Here is a 17,494-nt window from a genome sequence, read left to right on the forward strand (position 1 = left end):
CTGCCTTTTCAGGAAAGCCCTCCTCTACCCTCCAACGATACTTCCTGCTTATACCAATCGCCTGGCGGAGTGGAGGTATTGCTTTGCAATTGTTCAGTGTGTGTGTGTTTTATTTGTTTCTATGTATCTGTTATCTATTGCCACAGTAACACTGACTAACGAGCAGTCACAAAAATCTCCCAGGCATGATGTTTTTTTGTTGTGTTTTGTTTTTTGGGTTCTTAAACTTATTATTACTTATTTATTATACTCTTATATTTATTATTACTATATTATATATATATATATATTTTTTTTTTTTTATGCATCTGAGGCATATGGAAGTTCCCAGGCCTGGGACGGAATCCCAGCCTCAGCTGTGGCAACACCAGATACATTAACTCACTGCACTGGGACAGGGATCGAACCCAAACCTCCACAGGACCCTGAGTTGCTGCAGACAGGTTCTTAACCTGCTGCACCACCTCAGGAACTCCCCTTGCATACTGTTTTAATTGCTGCAGAGTTTGGAGTCATGCTGCTATGAGCCAAAGAGTTCAAATCCCACCTCTACAAGTTGGGAAAGGCCAAGAACAGATTTTCACCCAGAGCCTCCAGAGGGAACACAGCTCTGCTGACGTCTTGATTGAGACTTCTGACATCCAGAGCCGTGAGACAACAAATTTGTGTTGTTTTAAGCCCCTAAATTGCAATTTGTTACAGCAGCAATACAGAAGTAAAATCTGTATTAAATTTTATTAATTCTTTTTGCTACTGCCCTAGGGAAGAATCCATTTCCTTATGTTTTCCAGCTTTTAGACGCTGCCCACATTTCTGGGCTTACAGCCCAGCATCACTTCAACCCCTGCTTCCATTGTCACATCTCCAGACTCTGACCCTCCATCCCCCTCCTCATAGACCCTAGTGATGACACTGAGCCCACAGGATGGTCCAGGGTGATCCCAGCATCTCAAGGTGTTAATTACATCTGCAAAGCCTCTTTTGCCATGTAAGATACCTCGGATATTGTGGTTTATGATAAGAAAGATACGTTTCTGGCTCAGAGCTCCTAAAATTCTTGGAATCTCCTGTGATAAGAGTGATAAAGGTGTCTCATTATCCTTAACAACCCCCTATCAACCACACCTGAGTTTACATTAGTTAATGTGGTTAACTTTTGGAAAACACCTGAGGAAGGGGGCTGGTTGCCAGGGAAACCAGCCAGGTGATTAGAGGGCTGGAACTTTTAGTCCTACATTGCCCACCACACCTCCTTGGAGGGGAGAGGGGCTGGAAGTTGACTCAATGATCACCAGTGCGGGAATTCCCGTCGTGGCGCAGTGGTTAATGAATCCAACTGGGAACCATGAGGTTGTGGGTTCAATCCCTGGCCTCGCTCAGTGGGTTAAGGATCTGGCCTTGCCGTGAGCTGTGGTGTAGGTTGCAGACTCGGCTCAGATCTAGCATTGCTGTGGCTGTGGCGTAGGCCAGCAGCTACAGCTCTGATTAGACCCCTAGCCTAAGAAACCTCCATAAGCCGCGGGAAGCGGCCCTAGAAAAGGCAGAAAGACAAAAAAAAGAAAAAAAGATCACCAGTGCTCAATGAATTAATCTATGTAATGAGGCCTCCCTAAAAACCCAAATGCTCAGGGAGCTTTCAGGCTGGTGAAGATGAGGTATTTGGGGAGAGTGAGAGACTCAGAAAACACAGAAGCTCTGTACTCTGCCCTACACCTTGCTAGGGCCTCTCTTCCATCTGGTGCTTTCTGAGTTGTGTCCTTTTGTAATCAACTGGTTAATCTAGTAAGCAAATTCATTTCTCTGAGTTCTGAGAGGCATTCTAGCAAATTAATCAAAGACAAGGAGGGGCTCACAGGACCCTCTGAGCTATAGCCAGTCTGGCAGAAGTGCAGGTGACAATGTGGACTTGCAAGGTGGCTTCTTAAAGTGGGGTGGGGAGCGGGGGCAGTCTTGCAGGACTGAACCCTTAACCTGGGGACCTGGCTCCTGGCTGAGAGTGTCAGGTGGATGGTGGCAGCACTGAGTTGAATCGTAGGACATCCAAAATGTGTCAGAGAATTGCTTGGTGACGTGGGCGGGGGGAACACATCATAGTAACCTGTTCACAGGTTCTAGCGATTGGAATGTGAATGAGTTTGGGAGCCATTTTCCAGCCTCCCATAGTCATGTTTCTGGCCCTCAAAAGTTCATGTCCACTCCACCTGCAAAATGCATTCTGCTCAATTGCGCTGCACTCGTAGGACTAATTTGTTCATTCAATAGACATATAATGAGGACTTAATAAGCATTAAGGTCTTTTGTGGACATTGGAGACCAAACAGTAGAGTTCATGTTCTACTGGAACGAGAGGGACATAAGTAAGTGGGGTGCTTTGTTTGTTTTTTGGCTGCACCCACAGCAGGAAGTACATGGGCCAGAAATCAAACCCAAGCCACACCAGTGGCAACACCAATTCCTTAACCCACTGAGCCACCAGGGAACTCCAGCAAGTGAATTTTCTTTCAGGAGTGTGTTAGACAGTGATTAAGTAATTTTGGAGAAAAACAAAGCAGGATGGAGAGACAGAGGTTTTAAATGAGGTGGCCAGGCAATGCCTTATCCATGAGGTGACTTTGAGGAGGATAAAGGAACAAGCCACACCTCCCCAGGGATGGTAGGGGTGAGCTAGTCTGAAGAGGTGTCTCTCTAAGCACGAGACCCTCTACACACCCTAGCAGTACACTTGGTAAATAGTTGAGCAAAATGGGACAGAGGCCCTGCTTTCCTAGAGGTCACCTTTTAAAGAGAGAAATGTGTTTATCACAGAATTAATGAAACTAAACGTCAGGCCCCTCATTTAGAAAGATGTCATCCAAGCCCTCTTCTTTCCTCATTCTACATAAATGCCCTCCTGTTTATTTACAAGTTCATCCCGTTGAATTCTGTTTCTTTCTTTTTTCCTTTTTAGGGCTGCACGTGTGGCATATGGAGGTTCCCAGGCTAGGGGGTGAAATGGAGCCATAGACGCCAGCCTACTCTATAGCCACAGCAATGCCAGATCTGAGCCGCATCTGTGACCGACGCCACAGCTCACGCAACACCAGATTCTTTAACCCACTAAGCAAGCTCAGGGATCAAGCCCGCATCCTCATGGATACTAGTCAGGTTCTTAATCCGCTGAGCCACAATGGAAACTCCTCCTTTTCTAAAATAGGACCTCCAAACAGGCCCGTGTTGACTGTGGGAAAAAAAAAAAAAGCACAACCTGGAAGTTTCAAATGGGGTTTTATTCAAGGATACTACTGAGGATGCTAGCCCAGGAAGGCAGCCTCTCACATGGCTCTGAGGAATTGTTCCAAAGGGGTAAGGGAAAAGTAGGGATATATAGGAGTTTTTGCCAAAAACAAACCGTGAAGTCAAACAGCAAAAGATCACTGCTAATCAGAAAAAAAAAAAAGTCATCTCAAGTTAATGATTTTAGTGCTTTTTTGTGTCCTGAAAGATGTAAGAACCTGGTCTCAATGAAATCATTCCTTTGATAGGCATCTTAACTACCAGGGCCAGTACCCTGTTTTTCTCCATCCTGAATTCCCCTCAGGGTGTATGATCAGGGCAGCTGATGGCTTGGTGGCAGCAAAATTCTTTGTCCACACCCCAAAAAACCTGGATGGGCCCATGCTGGTGGGTGAATCCAATAATCAGGCCACTGTGCGTGCCGTAACAATTTGGAAGTATGTACTGAATGCAGAAAAGGGGGTCCTGCCAAGGGCACGAGGCAGAAGAAGCCGACAGTTTGTGGTCAACAGACAGGTGTAAGTGCTTGAGTTGAAGTCTAAAAGATGCAGAGGAGCTGCGACACTCCAGGAAAGTGGTCCTGGAGTAGCAGGTGGGAGGGAGAATCTAGGGGATGGACCAGAAGAGAAAGGATGGGTATGTTTATTTTGAGAACAAGGAAAGCCATAGGAGAGGCCGAGGTGGGGGTGAAATGGTCTCTTTAGCTGGATAGCAGCTGGCTCGTGGGAAAGGAATGTTGAAGTCCTTCAGCCAAAGATAACCAGAAAATATACCGATGGTCCACAAAGATAGGTTCATTATCTTGCTGCATCAGGGAGGGGTACCCTGGAGGAACTCTGGGGAACCAAGAAGTAGTCAAGGATTGGGACTTGTGCAAGGGAATTTTAAGCAGGACCTCGGGTAGTAGGGACCAGCTCTGGCTTAAGTACAGTCAGCAATTCTGTATGAGGGTACTGTAGGGCACATGAAAAACAAAATTTTCCCTGTTGCCAACGTGGAAAGAGACCCTCCTTCCTGTCTTAGAGAATTTCCTCAAGAAATTCTGTACCTGTCTTTCCTCTGTCTCTTCGATATAAATGTAAATCCTTTTTGTGGGTGTTATTTTTTTTAATACCATGGTAAACTCTACATAACAGGAAATTTAGGAGGTGTGTGTGTGCTTTGGTTTGGTTGTGGGTTTTTTTGGCCACACCCACAGCATGTGGAAGTTCCCTGGCCAGGGATCGAACCCACGCTATAGCAGTGACAATGCCGGATCTCAAACAGCTAGGCATTAGGGATCTCAAGAATCTAACTATTTTTAAGTACACATGTCAGTGGCATTAAGGGCATTGATAATGCTGCATAAGTGTTACCACTCTCTGGATAGAACTTTTTCATCACCCTAAACAGAAGCTCTGTACCCATTCAGCAGTCTAACCCCCTATTCCCTCTGCCCTCCCAGCCCCTGGGAAACCTCTCATCTACATTCCATCTCTATACATCTGCCTATTCTAGACATTTCAGAGAAGTGGGATCATACACTGTTTGTCCTTCTGTGTGTGGCTTCTTTCACTCAGCATCATGTTCTCAGGGTGCATCCACACGGTAGCATGTGTCAGTGCTTCACTCCTTTTTATGGCCGAATACTACTCTGTGTCTGTACTACCTCTGGCAAATCTTTTCAAAGGCTAAATAAGCCTCTGGCCAATATTATAGCCCAGGAATGCTTCTCTTAACGCTTTGGGAACCACCTCTTTGAAATGTAAATATTAGGGAAGATACTATTTCCCTGTGATGTGGGAGTGGGAGCACTGGGTTTCAGGCTGTAACCACCAGTTTATCACCAAGATGAGTTTTCTTGGAGTTCCTGTCGTGGCTCAGTGGTTAACAAATCTGACTAAGAACCATGAGGTTGCCGTTTCGATCCCTGGCCTGCTCAGTGGGTTAAGGATCCGGCATTGCCGTGAGCTGTGGTGTAGGTCGCAGACACAGCTCAGATCTGGCGTGGCTGTGGCTGTGGCATAGGCTGGCGGCTACAGCTCTGATTTGACCCCTAGCCTGGGAACCTCCATATGTTGCGGGAGCAGCCCTAGAAAAGACAAAAAAAAAAAAAAAAAAAAAGTTTTCTTTCTCTTTGTGACAAAGGCAGTTAAGCAGCACAACGTGTACTCCAGTCACCACGTGACCTTAGGATGAACTGGGAAAGAATAAACCAGTGAAAGGGTGATCAGATCTGTTTGACCTTTCAAGTGAATGGTAATTTATAAGCCACCATTAATGGGAGCATGTTCATAATGGGAGTTCCTGCTGTGGCACAGTGGGTTTAAGGATCCAGCATTGCTGCAGCTGCAGTGTAGGTCGAAGCTTGGGCTTGGATTCAATCCCTGGCCTGGGAACTTCCACACGCTATGGGAACAGCCAAAAAAGAAAAAATATATATATATATAGGTGGGACTTCTGTCTTTGAAATCTCATTAGCACGTCACCTGTGATGTGCATTACCATCTGGTTTAATGCTTGTTCAACAATAAAACTGTTCTCCTTTTCTAGAAGCCACACCTGTGGCACATGGAAATTCCTTGCCCAGGGGTCAAATTGGATCTACAGCTGGGGTATGCAGCATAGCCATGGCAACAGTGGATCCATGCCACATCTGCAACCTACACTGCCGCTTGCAGCAACACCTGCTCCTTACCCACCAAGTGAGGCCAGGGATCAAACCCACAGCCTCACAGAGACAATGTCAGGTCCTTAACCCACTGATCCACAATGGAAACTCCCAGTTGAAAAGGAGATTTCACTTTTTCTTTGTCATCAATAAGAAAGGAATAGTCGTTCATAACAACAGCTTACCAAGCACCTGTATAGCTGTGCAGTCTGCCTTCTGAACAGGCTGGAAACTTAACCAAGTTTGAGTGTCATCAGGGAAGAACTATTAAGAACCATTAAGAACTATTAAGAACTATTAAGAGCTACAGAGGGGATGTGGACCGGGACTGTGGCTGAGGAGACAGAAAAGTATACAGCGTTGAGAAATATTAGGAGTAATCTTTCAGAAAAGAAAATTGCTTCCCTGTTCCTCCAAAAAAAGTGTCTCTTAAGAAACTGAGGCGCAGAGAACTTAACCTCTGTTGGGCATTTCAATACAGAGAGTGCTTTCCAGCACACTGTAAGATTAAAATCCCAGAAGTTCCCGTTGTGGCTCAGTGGTGATGAACCCGACTAGTATCCATGAGGATGCACCGGTGATCTCTGGCCTCACTCAGAGTATTAAGGATCTGGCGTTGCCATGAGCTATGGCGTAGGTGGCAGACACGGCTTGGATCTGCGTTGTTGTAGCTGTGGCATAGGCCGGTAGCTGTAGCTCTGATTTGACCCCTAGCCTGAGACCTTCCATGTGCTGCAAATGAGACCCTAAAAAGCAAAAATAAAATAAAATACAATGCCAACCCTTTTTCCAGGACCTGTGGGATCTAACAGAGGTTAGTGTGTGCAGTGGTTGAAAGCACAGACCATGGAGCCACCACTTGGTTCCCATTTAGAATTGCCCAACAGAGCCCTTCCCTATTGCCTGGCCTACAGAATCGAGAACACAAAAACAAGGTTGTTTGCAGCTGCTAGGCTTTGAGTTTATTTGTTAGGCAGAAACAGGAACTGATAAGGATTGTTTCATATCATAGGAAGATCTGTAATTATCCCCATTTTATAGATGAGGAAACTGAGGCACCAAGATGTTATCCTCTACTGGGCACTTGGATAAGCAGAGTGAGGGAGAGAGAAGTAGCAGGGGTGGCAACAAGTTTCCAGTTTGGCTGGAATGGGTGCCTTCCCAAGGCAGGAAGCACTGGAAGAGGACAAGGTGAATTACCGGGTGAGGGTGGGGGTTGGGGAGGGCGTTATGATTTTCCCCCAGGATAAGCTGAGTTTCAGGGGCTCAGAGGGAATGTCAGGTGAGCAGTTGGCTAAGTGAGCCTAGATCTCAGAGAAGAGCACTGGGCTGAGGAGAGAAATGTGAATATTTAAACTGGGTTTCTGGCGTTCCCACTGTGGCTCAGGGGAAATGAAACTGACTAGCATCCATGAGGATGCAGGTTCGATCCCTGGCCTCCCTCAGTGGGTTAAGGATCCAGCATTGCCGTGAACTGCAGTGTAGGTTGCAGACGTGGCTCAGATCCGACATCGCTGTGGTGGTGGCGTAGGCTAGCAGCTATAGCTCCAATTCAACCCCTAGCCTGGGAACCTCCATATGCTGAGAGTGCAGCCCTAAAAATAATTTAATTTAAAAATTTAAATAAATAAATAAACTGGGTTTCCAAGTCCCCGTTGTGGCTCTAGGTTTGAGAACTGGACATTGTGTCCATGAGGATGCGGGTTTGATTCCTGGCCTCTCTCAGTGGGTTAAGGATTAGATCCTTAACCTGCTGCACCGCAAGAGAACTCCTAAACCTTTCTGTCTTAATGCTGACAGTTGCAGAAGCACCAGTAACCATATCCCCTTGAAGACCTAACCCCCAGAATCTCAAATGCGACTATATTTGGAAACACATTCTTTAAAGAGGTCATTAGTATGGGTCATTAGTATGAGGCCATTAGCATGGGTCTGAATCCAGTGTGACTGTTGTTATGAAAAAGAGATTGAGATGCAGACATACAGAAGGAAGACCATGTCCAGACACAGGGCAAAGATGGCCACCTACAAGCCAAGGATAGAGGGTCTTGGAAGAAACCAACCCTCCAACACCTTGATCTTGGACTTAGCCTCTGGAGCTGTGAGACAATAAATTTCTGTTGTTTAAGTCACCCAGTCTATGGCACATTGTTGTGGTAGCCCCATTAAATTAATTCAAGTAGTAACACACTTTTCAAAAAAAAAAGGATTGAGGTGAAATTCACATCACATAAAATTAAACATAATAAAGCAAATGATTCAGTGGTGTTTAGTACATTCACTACATTATGCAACCACTGCCGCTCTTTTCAAAAATATTTCCATCACCTAAAATGAAACCCGTACCCATTAAGCAGTTTCTCCCCGTTCCCCCATAATGCTTTTATCAAGCACGGTCTCCATGCCAGGTACTGTTCTAGTCACTTTACATAATGTACTCATTTAATTCTCACAACAGTCCCAGGAGGCCAGCATTATTATTACCCCCATTTTAAAAACTGGGCATCAGAAGGCCACGTCACTGGCTCTTGCTAAACAGCTAGTTAGACAATTGCCATCAAGAGATAATTATTGAGGGGCTGCTCGGTACAAGGCCTTGGGCCAAATGCGTGGGCATCCACAGGTGAATCAAAGACAGGCCTGATCCTCAAGCTGCTTCTGATCCAGTGGGAAAGATGAAGATCAAACAAATAGTGCAATTAAGTAATCATTGCAAGCCTGTAACATGCTGTGAAGGGGCTGGATCTGGTTCTGGCGCTGGGGTGGGGGAAGGGGAGGGCATCTGGAGAGGTTCGGCTAAGTCCTGGAAGACAAGGAGGAGGAGCTAAAAGGAGGACGTGCTGGCACAAAGCACATTCCAGGCCATGGAAACAGTATATATGTGAAGGCCAGAAGTGGGAGGAAAGACCCCAGCCTGGCTACAGTGAGGCTAGTGAGGGAGAGAATGGCTTCAGATAAGCAAGGAGAGGAAGATAGGAGTCTGTCCCTTTGCAACAATGTTAGGGATTTTGGATTTCTCTTCCTTTCTTCCTCCCTTCTTTTCTTTTTTTTTTTTAAATGGCTACACCCTTGACATATGGAAATTCCCAGGCTAGGGGTTGAATAGGAGCTGCAGCTGCTGGCCAGAGCAAGTCACATGTACAACCTACACATCAGCTAGCAGCAATGCTGCCAGATCCTTAACCCAGTGAGGTCAAGGATTGAACCTACATCCTCACAGACACTATGTAGGGTTCTTAACCTGCTGAGCCACAAGGCGAACTCTTGGATTTGTTTCTTAGGGTAATAGGGAGTCATGGATGGCTCAACACCATCCATTAAGAATAACTTTCCTAGTTCACCTCTCTCAGGGGATTCTGATTTCCAAATTGAGGGGAATACTATATTGAGCCTCCCTGGACTGACAACAGATTGTACTTGCATGTCCCCCCACCCCCCCAATTGTACTCTGAGTTCCTGGAAGGCAAAGATCCTGTCTTTTTCACTTCTATCACCAGGGCATACAGCACAGAGCCTGGCACTAAACTAAACCGAGTTTAAAAAATTAATAAATAGGAGTTCCTGTTGTGATGCTGTGGTAACGAACGCGCTAGTATCCATGAAGATGCGGGTTGGACCCCTGGCCTCACTCAGTGGGCTAGAAATCCACAGTTGCCCGCAAGCTGTGGTGTAGGTGGCAGTCGAGGCTCAGATCCCGTGTGGCTGTGGCTGCGATGTAGGCCAGCAGCTGCAGCTCAAATTCACCCCCTAGCCTGGGAACTTCCATATGCCAGGAATGTGGCCCTAAAAAGACAAAATAAACAATAGGTGCAGGCACGAGGAAAGAGTGTCCACTCAGTTGAGTGGGAAATCCTGTGCGCAGGATTCAAATCCAGGTTCTACCACTTTTTGCCTCTGTGACTTTGAAGCAGTGACTCCCACCCTTATGAGCCAGGTTTTCCTTATCTGTAGAATGGGTATAAAAATGATACGTATCACCTAGGGCTCAAATGAGGCATCCTTGAAGAACGTATGTAAAGCCCATGGCACAATCCCCACTCAAATATTGTTCGTTAGCATTACAGCACATTGGTTTAGCGTACAATCAAGCAGAGTCAAGCGGATCTGGATTAAAATCTAGGACAAGGGACTCTCAACAAGTCCTTTTATCTCCCTGAGCCTCAGTTTCCTGTAACTGGGGGGAGAATAACGGTTCATAGGGTTATTGGAAAGGTCTGATGAGCACATTCACAGGAAGCGCTCGGCACTCATAATAAAAATGGATGCTACTATGATTGTCCACTCACAGTTCCCGAGCCCACCGCGCTGTTATTTTCCAAAACGTATTTCTTTCCTTTGGCAGCATTGCAGCCCATCGAGAACTGATTGGACCGAGGAGGTGTGGTCACGTCGTGGGCGGGGTGACCCTGGAGCCCTCCCCTCGAGGCGGGTGGGCGGGGCGAGGGGGCGCCCTGGTGCGCGCGCGCGGCGGCCCCAGGTACGCAGACAAGATGGCGGCAGCAGCGGTCGATAGCGCGATGGAGGTGGTGCCGGCGCTGGCGGAGGAGGCCGCGCCCGAGGCGGCGGGCCTCAGCTGCCTCGTCAACCTGCCCGGCGAGGTGCTGGAGTACATTCTGTGCAGCGGCTCGCTGACGGCCGCCGACATAGGCCGCGTCTCTAGCACCTGCCGGCGGCTGCGCGAGCTGTGCCAGAGTAGCGGGAAGGTGTGGAAGGAACAGTTCCGGGTGAGGTGAGCCAGCGGCCCCGGCCGCCCGTGCCCCCACTCTGCGCCCCGGGGGCCCGGGCCCGGCAGCCCATAGCCGCCGCCTCCCTGCCAGCGCGCGGACCCCAGTCCCGGATCCCACCCCCGGACCCCTTCCCGGGGACGGACAGACAAAGGCCTCCAGGCCGCCGACCCCTCGGTCCACGCTGCACGGACCCGCCGGTGCCCAAATTGCGCATCGGGAAGCGCCCAGCAGCCGGGCCCTCCATAAAGGATGACGACTGTGGTATCACGACTCATCCTTTCTGCGCGCTGCTTTTGTGCCCGACTCAGTGCTAGAATGTTTACATGGACCCAGTGATGCAGTGATCCTAACAGCCCTTTGAGGAGCGGGCGCAGCATCTCCTGGCAGTTAGCTGAGAGCACAGATTTCGGTGTGGGACCGGGGATGAAATCTGGCCCTGACGTACTCCCCGTGTGACCTTGGGGGTAGCGACTTCCCTTTTTTGATCCTCATTCATCGACTTTAAACAGTGTTGATTAGACCTACCTTTGACTTTGGTTATTAGATGAGATGATGTGTAGGGAGTACTTACACCGGGCCCGGCTCTTAGGAGGCGCACAATTAATGTTAACTGTGATTGTCATCACTATGATTATTGTTGCTACGACTGTCCCCATTTTATAAATGGGGACTGGAAATGCAGTATTCCTATTGCCACGCCAAGGTCACGGCGTGAGCAAGTGCGTGCGTGCCGGGTGGAGATTTGAACTATCGCCAGGGCCCCTCTGACCCCTAAAACCAACTGTTTCCCAGTTTCCCAAGGCCGCCTTTGAGTCTCCGTTGCGCTGAGGGAGTGTTTCTCTCCTTGTAGGTGGCCTTCCCTTATGAAACACTACAGCCCCACCGACTACGTCAATTGGTTGGAGGAGTATAAAGTTCGGCAAAAAGCTGGGTTAGAAGCCCGGAAGATTGTAGCCTCATTCTCAAAGAGGTTCTTTTCCGAGCACGTAAGGATCTGTTGTTGGAGTTCTAAGCGTTTGCCTGTTCTCGGTGTTTGTGTCTGGGTCTGTAGGCATTAGCTCATCAGCTCTTTTTGCCATCTCCCTTTTCTGTGCCCTCACAATCCCTTACTCACTTCCATGGCTGCAAGAGTCATTGTGTCCTTTTCCTCCCATCCAACAACATGAAGCCATTTGTCCCTGCCAGCTTTACTTTTCTAAAGCCAGAGAGAATGGGGGGAGGGAGAGGGAGGAAGGGACCCGCAGCGCAATGTGGAGGGAATCCAGATCAGCATTATTCTCTTTAAGTGGGTTAAACATATATTTTTGCAACCTCCAGGTTACTGGGGGTGGGGGAGTGGGGGGAGATCATCGATGATTGAACACTGCAAATTTCACCCAGTTGTTTTCCCAGAAGGGTTGACAAAATTAATATGGTTCTTTCTGGCTTTGCAGGTTCTAACCAGTAGTGAACTGCGTTATTTGTTAAGGTAACAGAGGATTAAAAGCTACCTGTGAATGGAGAATCATTACTCCCGCAATTAAATTGTCTTGCATTCATTATCCCCCAAAAGATTTTTTTTTTTTAATTTTTTTATGTAATGCTGAAATGCATGGGTTGGTTGGTTTGTTTCCCTTCCACAAAGTGTCTCACAGAAGTTTCTGTATCAGGTCCTGATTCTTAACTTTTTGTAATTCTGGAAAATAGTGCACACTAATATTTTAAGTTTATTTTTGGTTGGAGGTCTAGAAATGAAACGGATCTGATTTATTTTAATATCCTCATTTACTGAAGTTTGATTCCTGTTTTCTAATTCTTTTTGTTTGTTTATTTTTGTTTTTGTTTTTTGGCATATGTAAGTGTCCAGGCCAGGGACCAAAGCCGAGCCACAGCTGCGACCTATGCCGCAGCTGTGGCAATGCTGGAGCCTTAACTGTGCCAGGCTGGGGATTGAACCTATGCCATTGCAGAGACGAAGCTGGATCCTGCTGCAGTACAGCGGGAACTTCCCTATTTTCTAATTTTAATTACTGTTATTTAATGGAGTTCATATATTTGAAATGTTTTCATGGCTTTTCAAGTTTTGAAAGGGAAAAGTTGGGCTTTGGGTAAATTTGAACTTATTCCCCCATAGAAATTAAAACTAGATATTCCCTAGTGTAATTCATTTCTATAAGTAAATGTTTCTTAAATGTTAGAGTGAACAAAATGTATATCCTACTTTGGATAAGCCATGCACTAGCTAAAAGCATTCATACCACACATTTTCCATACTGGTTTAAATGGATTTGCCCACACATATTGCCGGATGTATTTGATGCCCTTGGACGTGGGCTACTAGTTTGCGACCTCTAGTTAATAGTCGCAGCTGGTTTTGTGTGCAATTTTCACTGTCTGTGCCTTTGTCTAATAATGATGCATTGTTGTGTTTTTCCCTCAGTGCCCTCTTTCCCTGCACCTCTGCTTGATTAGAAGTGTGTCAAGGACTTTGAACATAGCAGGAGCATACTTAGGATTGATCTGTGGGTGGATGATTACTTTGGCTCAGGACCCTTGTATTTCTGTGTTCTCAGCGTGTACAGGTTGACATGAAATTTCCTGATTACTTTGAAAAAGGAAAGTGGGAGAGGTAGTAGAATTTTATGCTGAAGGGATCTTAAAGCTCATTGGTACCACCCCCTCAATTTACAGAGGGGAAAACATAAAGGGTCAAGAGTCGCCTGAAGCACTGGACTTCTCTGGCCCTCCACTCCTAGTTGAATTCAGTGTAGACTGCACAGAATAGTTATTGTTAATTAGGAGATTTTGTGTTTCTGGTCCTGATTTCAGAGTTATTTTTCTTCACATTTGAACTGAGTTATCACTTTCAGAAACTCCAGTCTTTGAAGATGTAAGTCATTTACAACTAACAGTATGATCTGAACAAACTATTGTTACTCCACAGGTTGCTTTCCACCCGTAGTGGGTGGGCAGTGCAAGATAGTGTGGGAGAGGTGTTACCACTTCTGTGAAAAAGAGCAGCTTTGTTTGCAACTCAGATTTGTGTGTGAGCATGACGATGACATTATTACTCATTACTGAGCCTCTTTGTATGTGTCTTTTCATAGGTCCCTTGTAACGGTTTTAGTGACATTGAGAATCTTGAGGGACCAGAGATATTTTTTGAGGATGAACTGGTGTGTATCCTAAATATGGAAGGAAGGTAAGCTGTAGTTTTATCCAGGATTTTGTTTGTTTTAATAATTACCCCAGAGTTAATTGCTGTAATTAGTATGTGGCTGAACTGTGGGACACATTTCCAAATATTTCATGTTACATTCATGTTGTTACAGTTAGATTTTTGAAAAATTTCCTCTGTACAAGGTAACTACACCAAGACAATTGATATGCAAAGAAACAGTTCAAAAATCCTTTCGGGAGAATTCATGTTTAGTCCTCCTTCGGGTCAAATACTGTACTCTGGGCACTTGTATCTATTATGGCATTTGGTTAATACAAATTATCCTTTCTTCGTTGTCACTTGTTCACCTACCACCACCAGATTTGCCTGTCGTGAATTGAATTCTTTAAAAAAAAGTTTCTCGTGTATGTCTTAATTTAATGGATAATATTTTACAATTTCTGGATTATGGTAAGAAATAATCTACTTCGCCCATGAACATTACAGATACTTGGTTGAGCCTTGCTTTTATCTCTCTCAATCAAGAGGAATCCATTATCTCTTGATTGTTGCTTAAAATTCTTTTATGCCTTATATTTTCTGAAGGTTAATTTCCAGTTTACCAGAAAGATGACTTGGCTTCCAGCCTAACTTACCTATGAAAAAGATTTTCTGCTCTAAAAGTTCTGGAAATTTTATTAACGATGGAAGATGAGTGCTAGTTTAACATCTTCAGAGAAATCATTGTGAAACATCTCACAAACAAGGCATAAGACATTGTTCTTATTGTTTTCAAGGGGGTTTAGGAGAGAGAACTATCTATCAGTGGAACAACTGTGAGGGAGAGGTAAGATGTGTCACTATTCTAGGCCTTGGATGAGTTCTGATGCAGAGGTCATTTTTCTGTTTCTATTTTGGTTTATCTATAAATGAATTAAGTGTGATCTAATAGTCAGTATTGTGCAGCCTTAAAAATAAAAGTCAACCTATCTCTTTTACATATATACACATAGACTTTTAAATTCGTAAATGTTACATCATACGTACTGAGTTTATCAGTCCTTTGGGGTTTGTTTTGATATTTAATGCAAACTGTCTTTTTCTTATTTATGCTGTTTTGTCCTTCCTCCCTTCTTCCATTTTTATTGGCCTTCCCTGACCCCATTCCCATAATTTATGATGACAATCTAGGTTATATGCTTCCATGCTAATATGATATACAGGGGGATGGAGTGGTATCATTACTTTACAAAATTTAGATCACATAATATGTACTTCTCAATAACTTTTCCCCCTCATTCAACATTACTTTGTGGAAATCTATCCTAATCAGCTCTTAAAAATCAAATTCACTTTTGTTGGTGGCTGCATACTGTTTTGTAGTATATACCATAATTTATTTAACTGTCCCCCTATTGATGGGTAACCACTTTCTTCTCTATTTTGTGTTACTGTGGAGGGTGATGTTTCTAATGCTTTCTTTTCTGATAGCTTCCTGGGAATGGATTTCCTAGGTTAAACTATAGAATGTTATTTGAAAAACATAAGATTTAGCATGTCCTTGAATAAGAAGACTTACCATCACAAAAATGTCAATTCTTCCAGTGTTAATACATAATGCCATTCCAGCTAGGATCCAGCAAGAGTTTTGGGAGGGGAGAGTTTCATTTGTTTTAATTGGATTATATTGTCATAAAATATATACAGAAGAGTAAATTTACAAGAGCCAGAAAAAACAATTTTTAAGTAATCACAATGGGAAACATGCATTAGTAGATATTAGAACATATTATAAAGCTACCTCTTATCAAACAACACATTATTTGAATAAAAATAGATAGCTGCATCAGTGGCAAAGAATAATTCAAAAACATATCCCAGTTTAGTATATTTAAACTCAGAGGGGAAAAGATGGTTTATTTAATGAATGGTATTGGGCACAACTGACTATCCATCTGTAAGAAAATAAAACATATATCTTATACAAAAATTAAATTCCAAGAGATTAACCAACATTTTTAAATATCACAGTGAAAATCCTTCAAGAAAATAAGAGACTTCATGTGCAATCTAGGGGTACCTCCTTAACCAGGACTGATAATGCAGTAAAAAAATAAAAACGAATGATTTTCCAATTTAAAAAATAGACTTCTATGACTAAAGAAACCATAAACAAACTCAGTAGATTCCTTAAATTTTCTGAGAAATTGAAAAATGTACAAAGAAGGATGACATTCTCAGAAGAGCAAGTCCAAGTGACTGGCAGCCAAGTGAAAACACCTTTAAAGTCACTGGAGCTAAATTCACTGGCACAGTGGGTTAAAGGTCTGGTGTTGTCTCTTTGGCATCTAAGGTTCAATCCCCAGCCCAGTGCAGTGGGTTAGAGGTCTGGTGTAGGTTGCAGCTGTGGCTTCAACTCATTCCCTAGCCCAGCAACTTCCATATCCCGCAGGTACTGCAATTAAAAAAAAAAAAATTCACTCTTCAAAGAAATGTTAACTAATGAGGAAATACTGCTTTTTTACTTATCAGATTGGCAAAAAGAAATATTAAATCTTCACACCTAGTAAAAATGTATATTATAGTCTTTTTAGAAATAAAATGTTACAAATGTTACCCTTGGGCCTGGCAAATGTTTTTAACTTAGAGTTTTTTTTTAATAATAGGGAATACTCTCATGTTTGTAAGTGTGTTGAGGTGCCAGTTTTCATGAAGGACTCTGTATTCATTCCTGGCAAATGCTTGTTGTTTGGATATGGAAAGCATGGGAAGAAGGGTAGTTTCCGTAAATGCTAAGGCACCAATCCCTGGACATGTGAAAACAGCATTTATGATGTTCTACATGATCTTAAAGAAGAGTACATCCTACAATAAAGATTTGAAGCAACGTATTAAAAGGGCGTACACTATACCTGAGGAAAAACTGACCCAGAATAACCAGCACTGAGACATGTTCCAGTAAAACGACTGGATTTTAAAGGCAAAAAAGTCCTTTGGGGATCTAAGTGAAAAAGACGAAGCTGCTTATAACGGAGAACAAATCAGAATATCATCAAACTTTTCAACAGCAATACTTTATGCCAGAGGGGGGAAAAAAGAGTAACACATTTAAGATACCCAAGGATGGAAAATGTCAGCCAAGGATTTTTATATCTAGCCAAACTGACTTCCAAGTGTAAGGATTGTGAAGAAACTTACCCACTTGTAAGATCACAGGGACTTTTGAGCCTTACCTGAGAAATGTGCTAGAAAATGAGCTTCAGCCAACCAAAATAACCAGAGAGACACTGATATAAGGACTATCGGTGAGCATTAAGTACATACTTACTTGTAGAATTAAATCCAAATGACAGTTGATGAGGAGAAAGTATTATATGTAATGGCCATAAGCCCTAATAATGTAGATACAGTATAGCTGTCTGAAAGAAGTGAGTGGAGAGTGGGGGAGAACATGAGCAAAAATATTTAGCTGTTTGCAGGAATCATCACAGTAATGGGAATATTGGTCTTGTTATTCTGAGGCTGGTGTGTGTGGGTGTGTGTAAGAGAGTGAGATGTGGAATAAAGCAATGAGTGATTATGTGATATTCTAATTCATCCCTGGTATTCTGAAGAAGCAGGATTCTCCTGGAAGAAAAAAGGAAACAGATATAAAATAGAAGAAGTTAAAAACTGTATGTTCTGAATTTGAATTAGGTGTGTCAA

At 44.1% G+C, this 17,494-nt stretch overlaps 1 protein-coding gene across 4 annotated transcripts in view; it reads left to right on the top strand.

The window, feature by feature from the left end:
- The window catches only part of FBXO21 (F-box protein 21), a 41,252-nt gene continuing 34,120 nt past the window's right edge, over window positions 10,363-17,494 (top strand). For 2 of the 4 annotated variants that reach the window (XM_013990332.2, XM_013990333.2), the window contains exons 1-3: window positions 10,378-10,652; window positions 11,501-11,636; window positions 13,737-13,831. In XM_013990332.2, coding sequence (XP_013845786.1) covers window positions 10,414-10,652; window positions 11,501-11,636; window positions 13,737-13,831 — 470 coding nt within the window. In that variant the 5' untranslated portion in view covers window positions 10,378-10,413. Of the gene's footprint in view, window positions 10,653-11,500; window positions 11,637-13,736; window positions 13,832-17,494 lie in introns of all 4 variants that reach the window. The other 2 variants (XM_005657308.3, NM_001244497.1) reach the window with 2 other exon arrangements.

The sequence above is a fragment of the Sus scrofa genome, chromosome 14, assembly GCF_000003025.6.
Source record: "Sus scrofa isolate TJ Tabasco breed Duroc chromosome 14, Sscrofa11.1, whole genome shotgun sequence".
NCBI lineage: Eukaryota > Metazoa > Chordata > Mammalia > Artiodactyla > Suidae > Sus > Sus scrofa.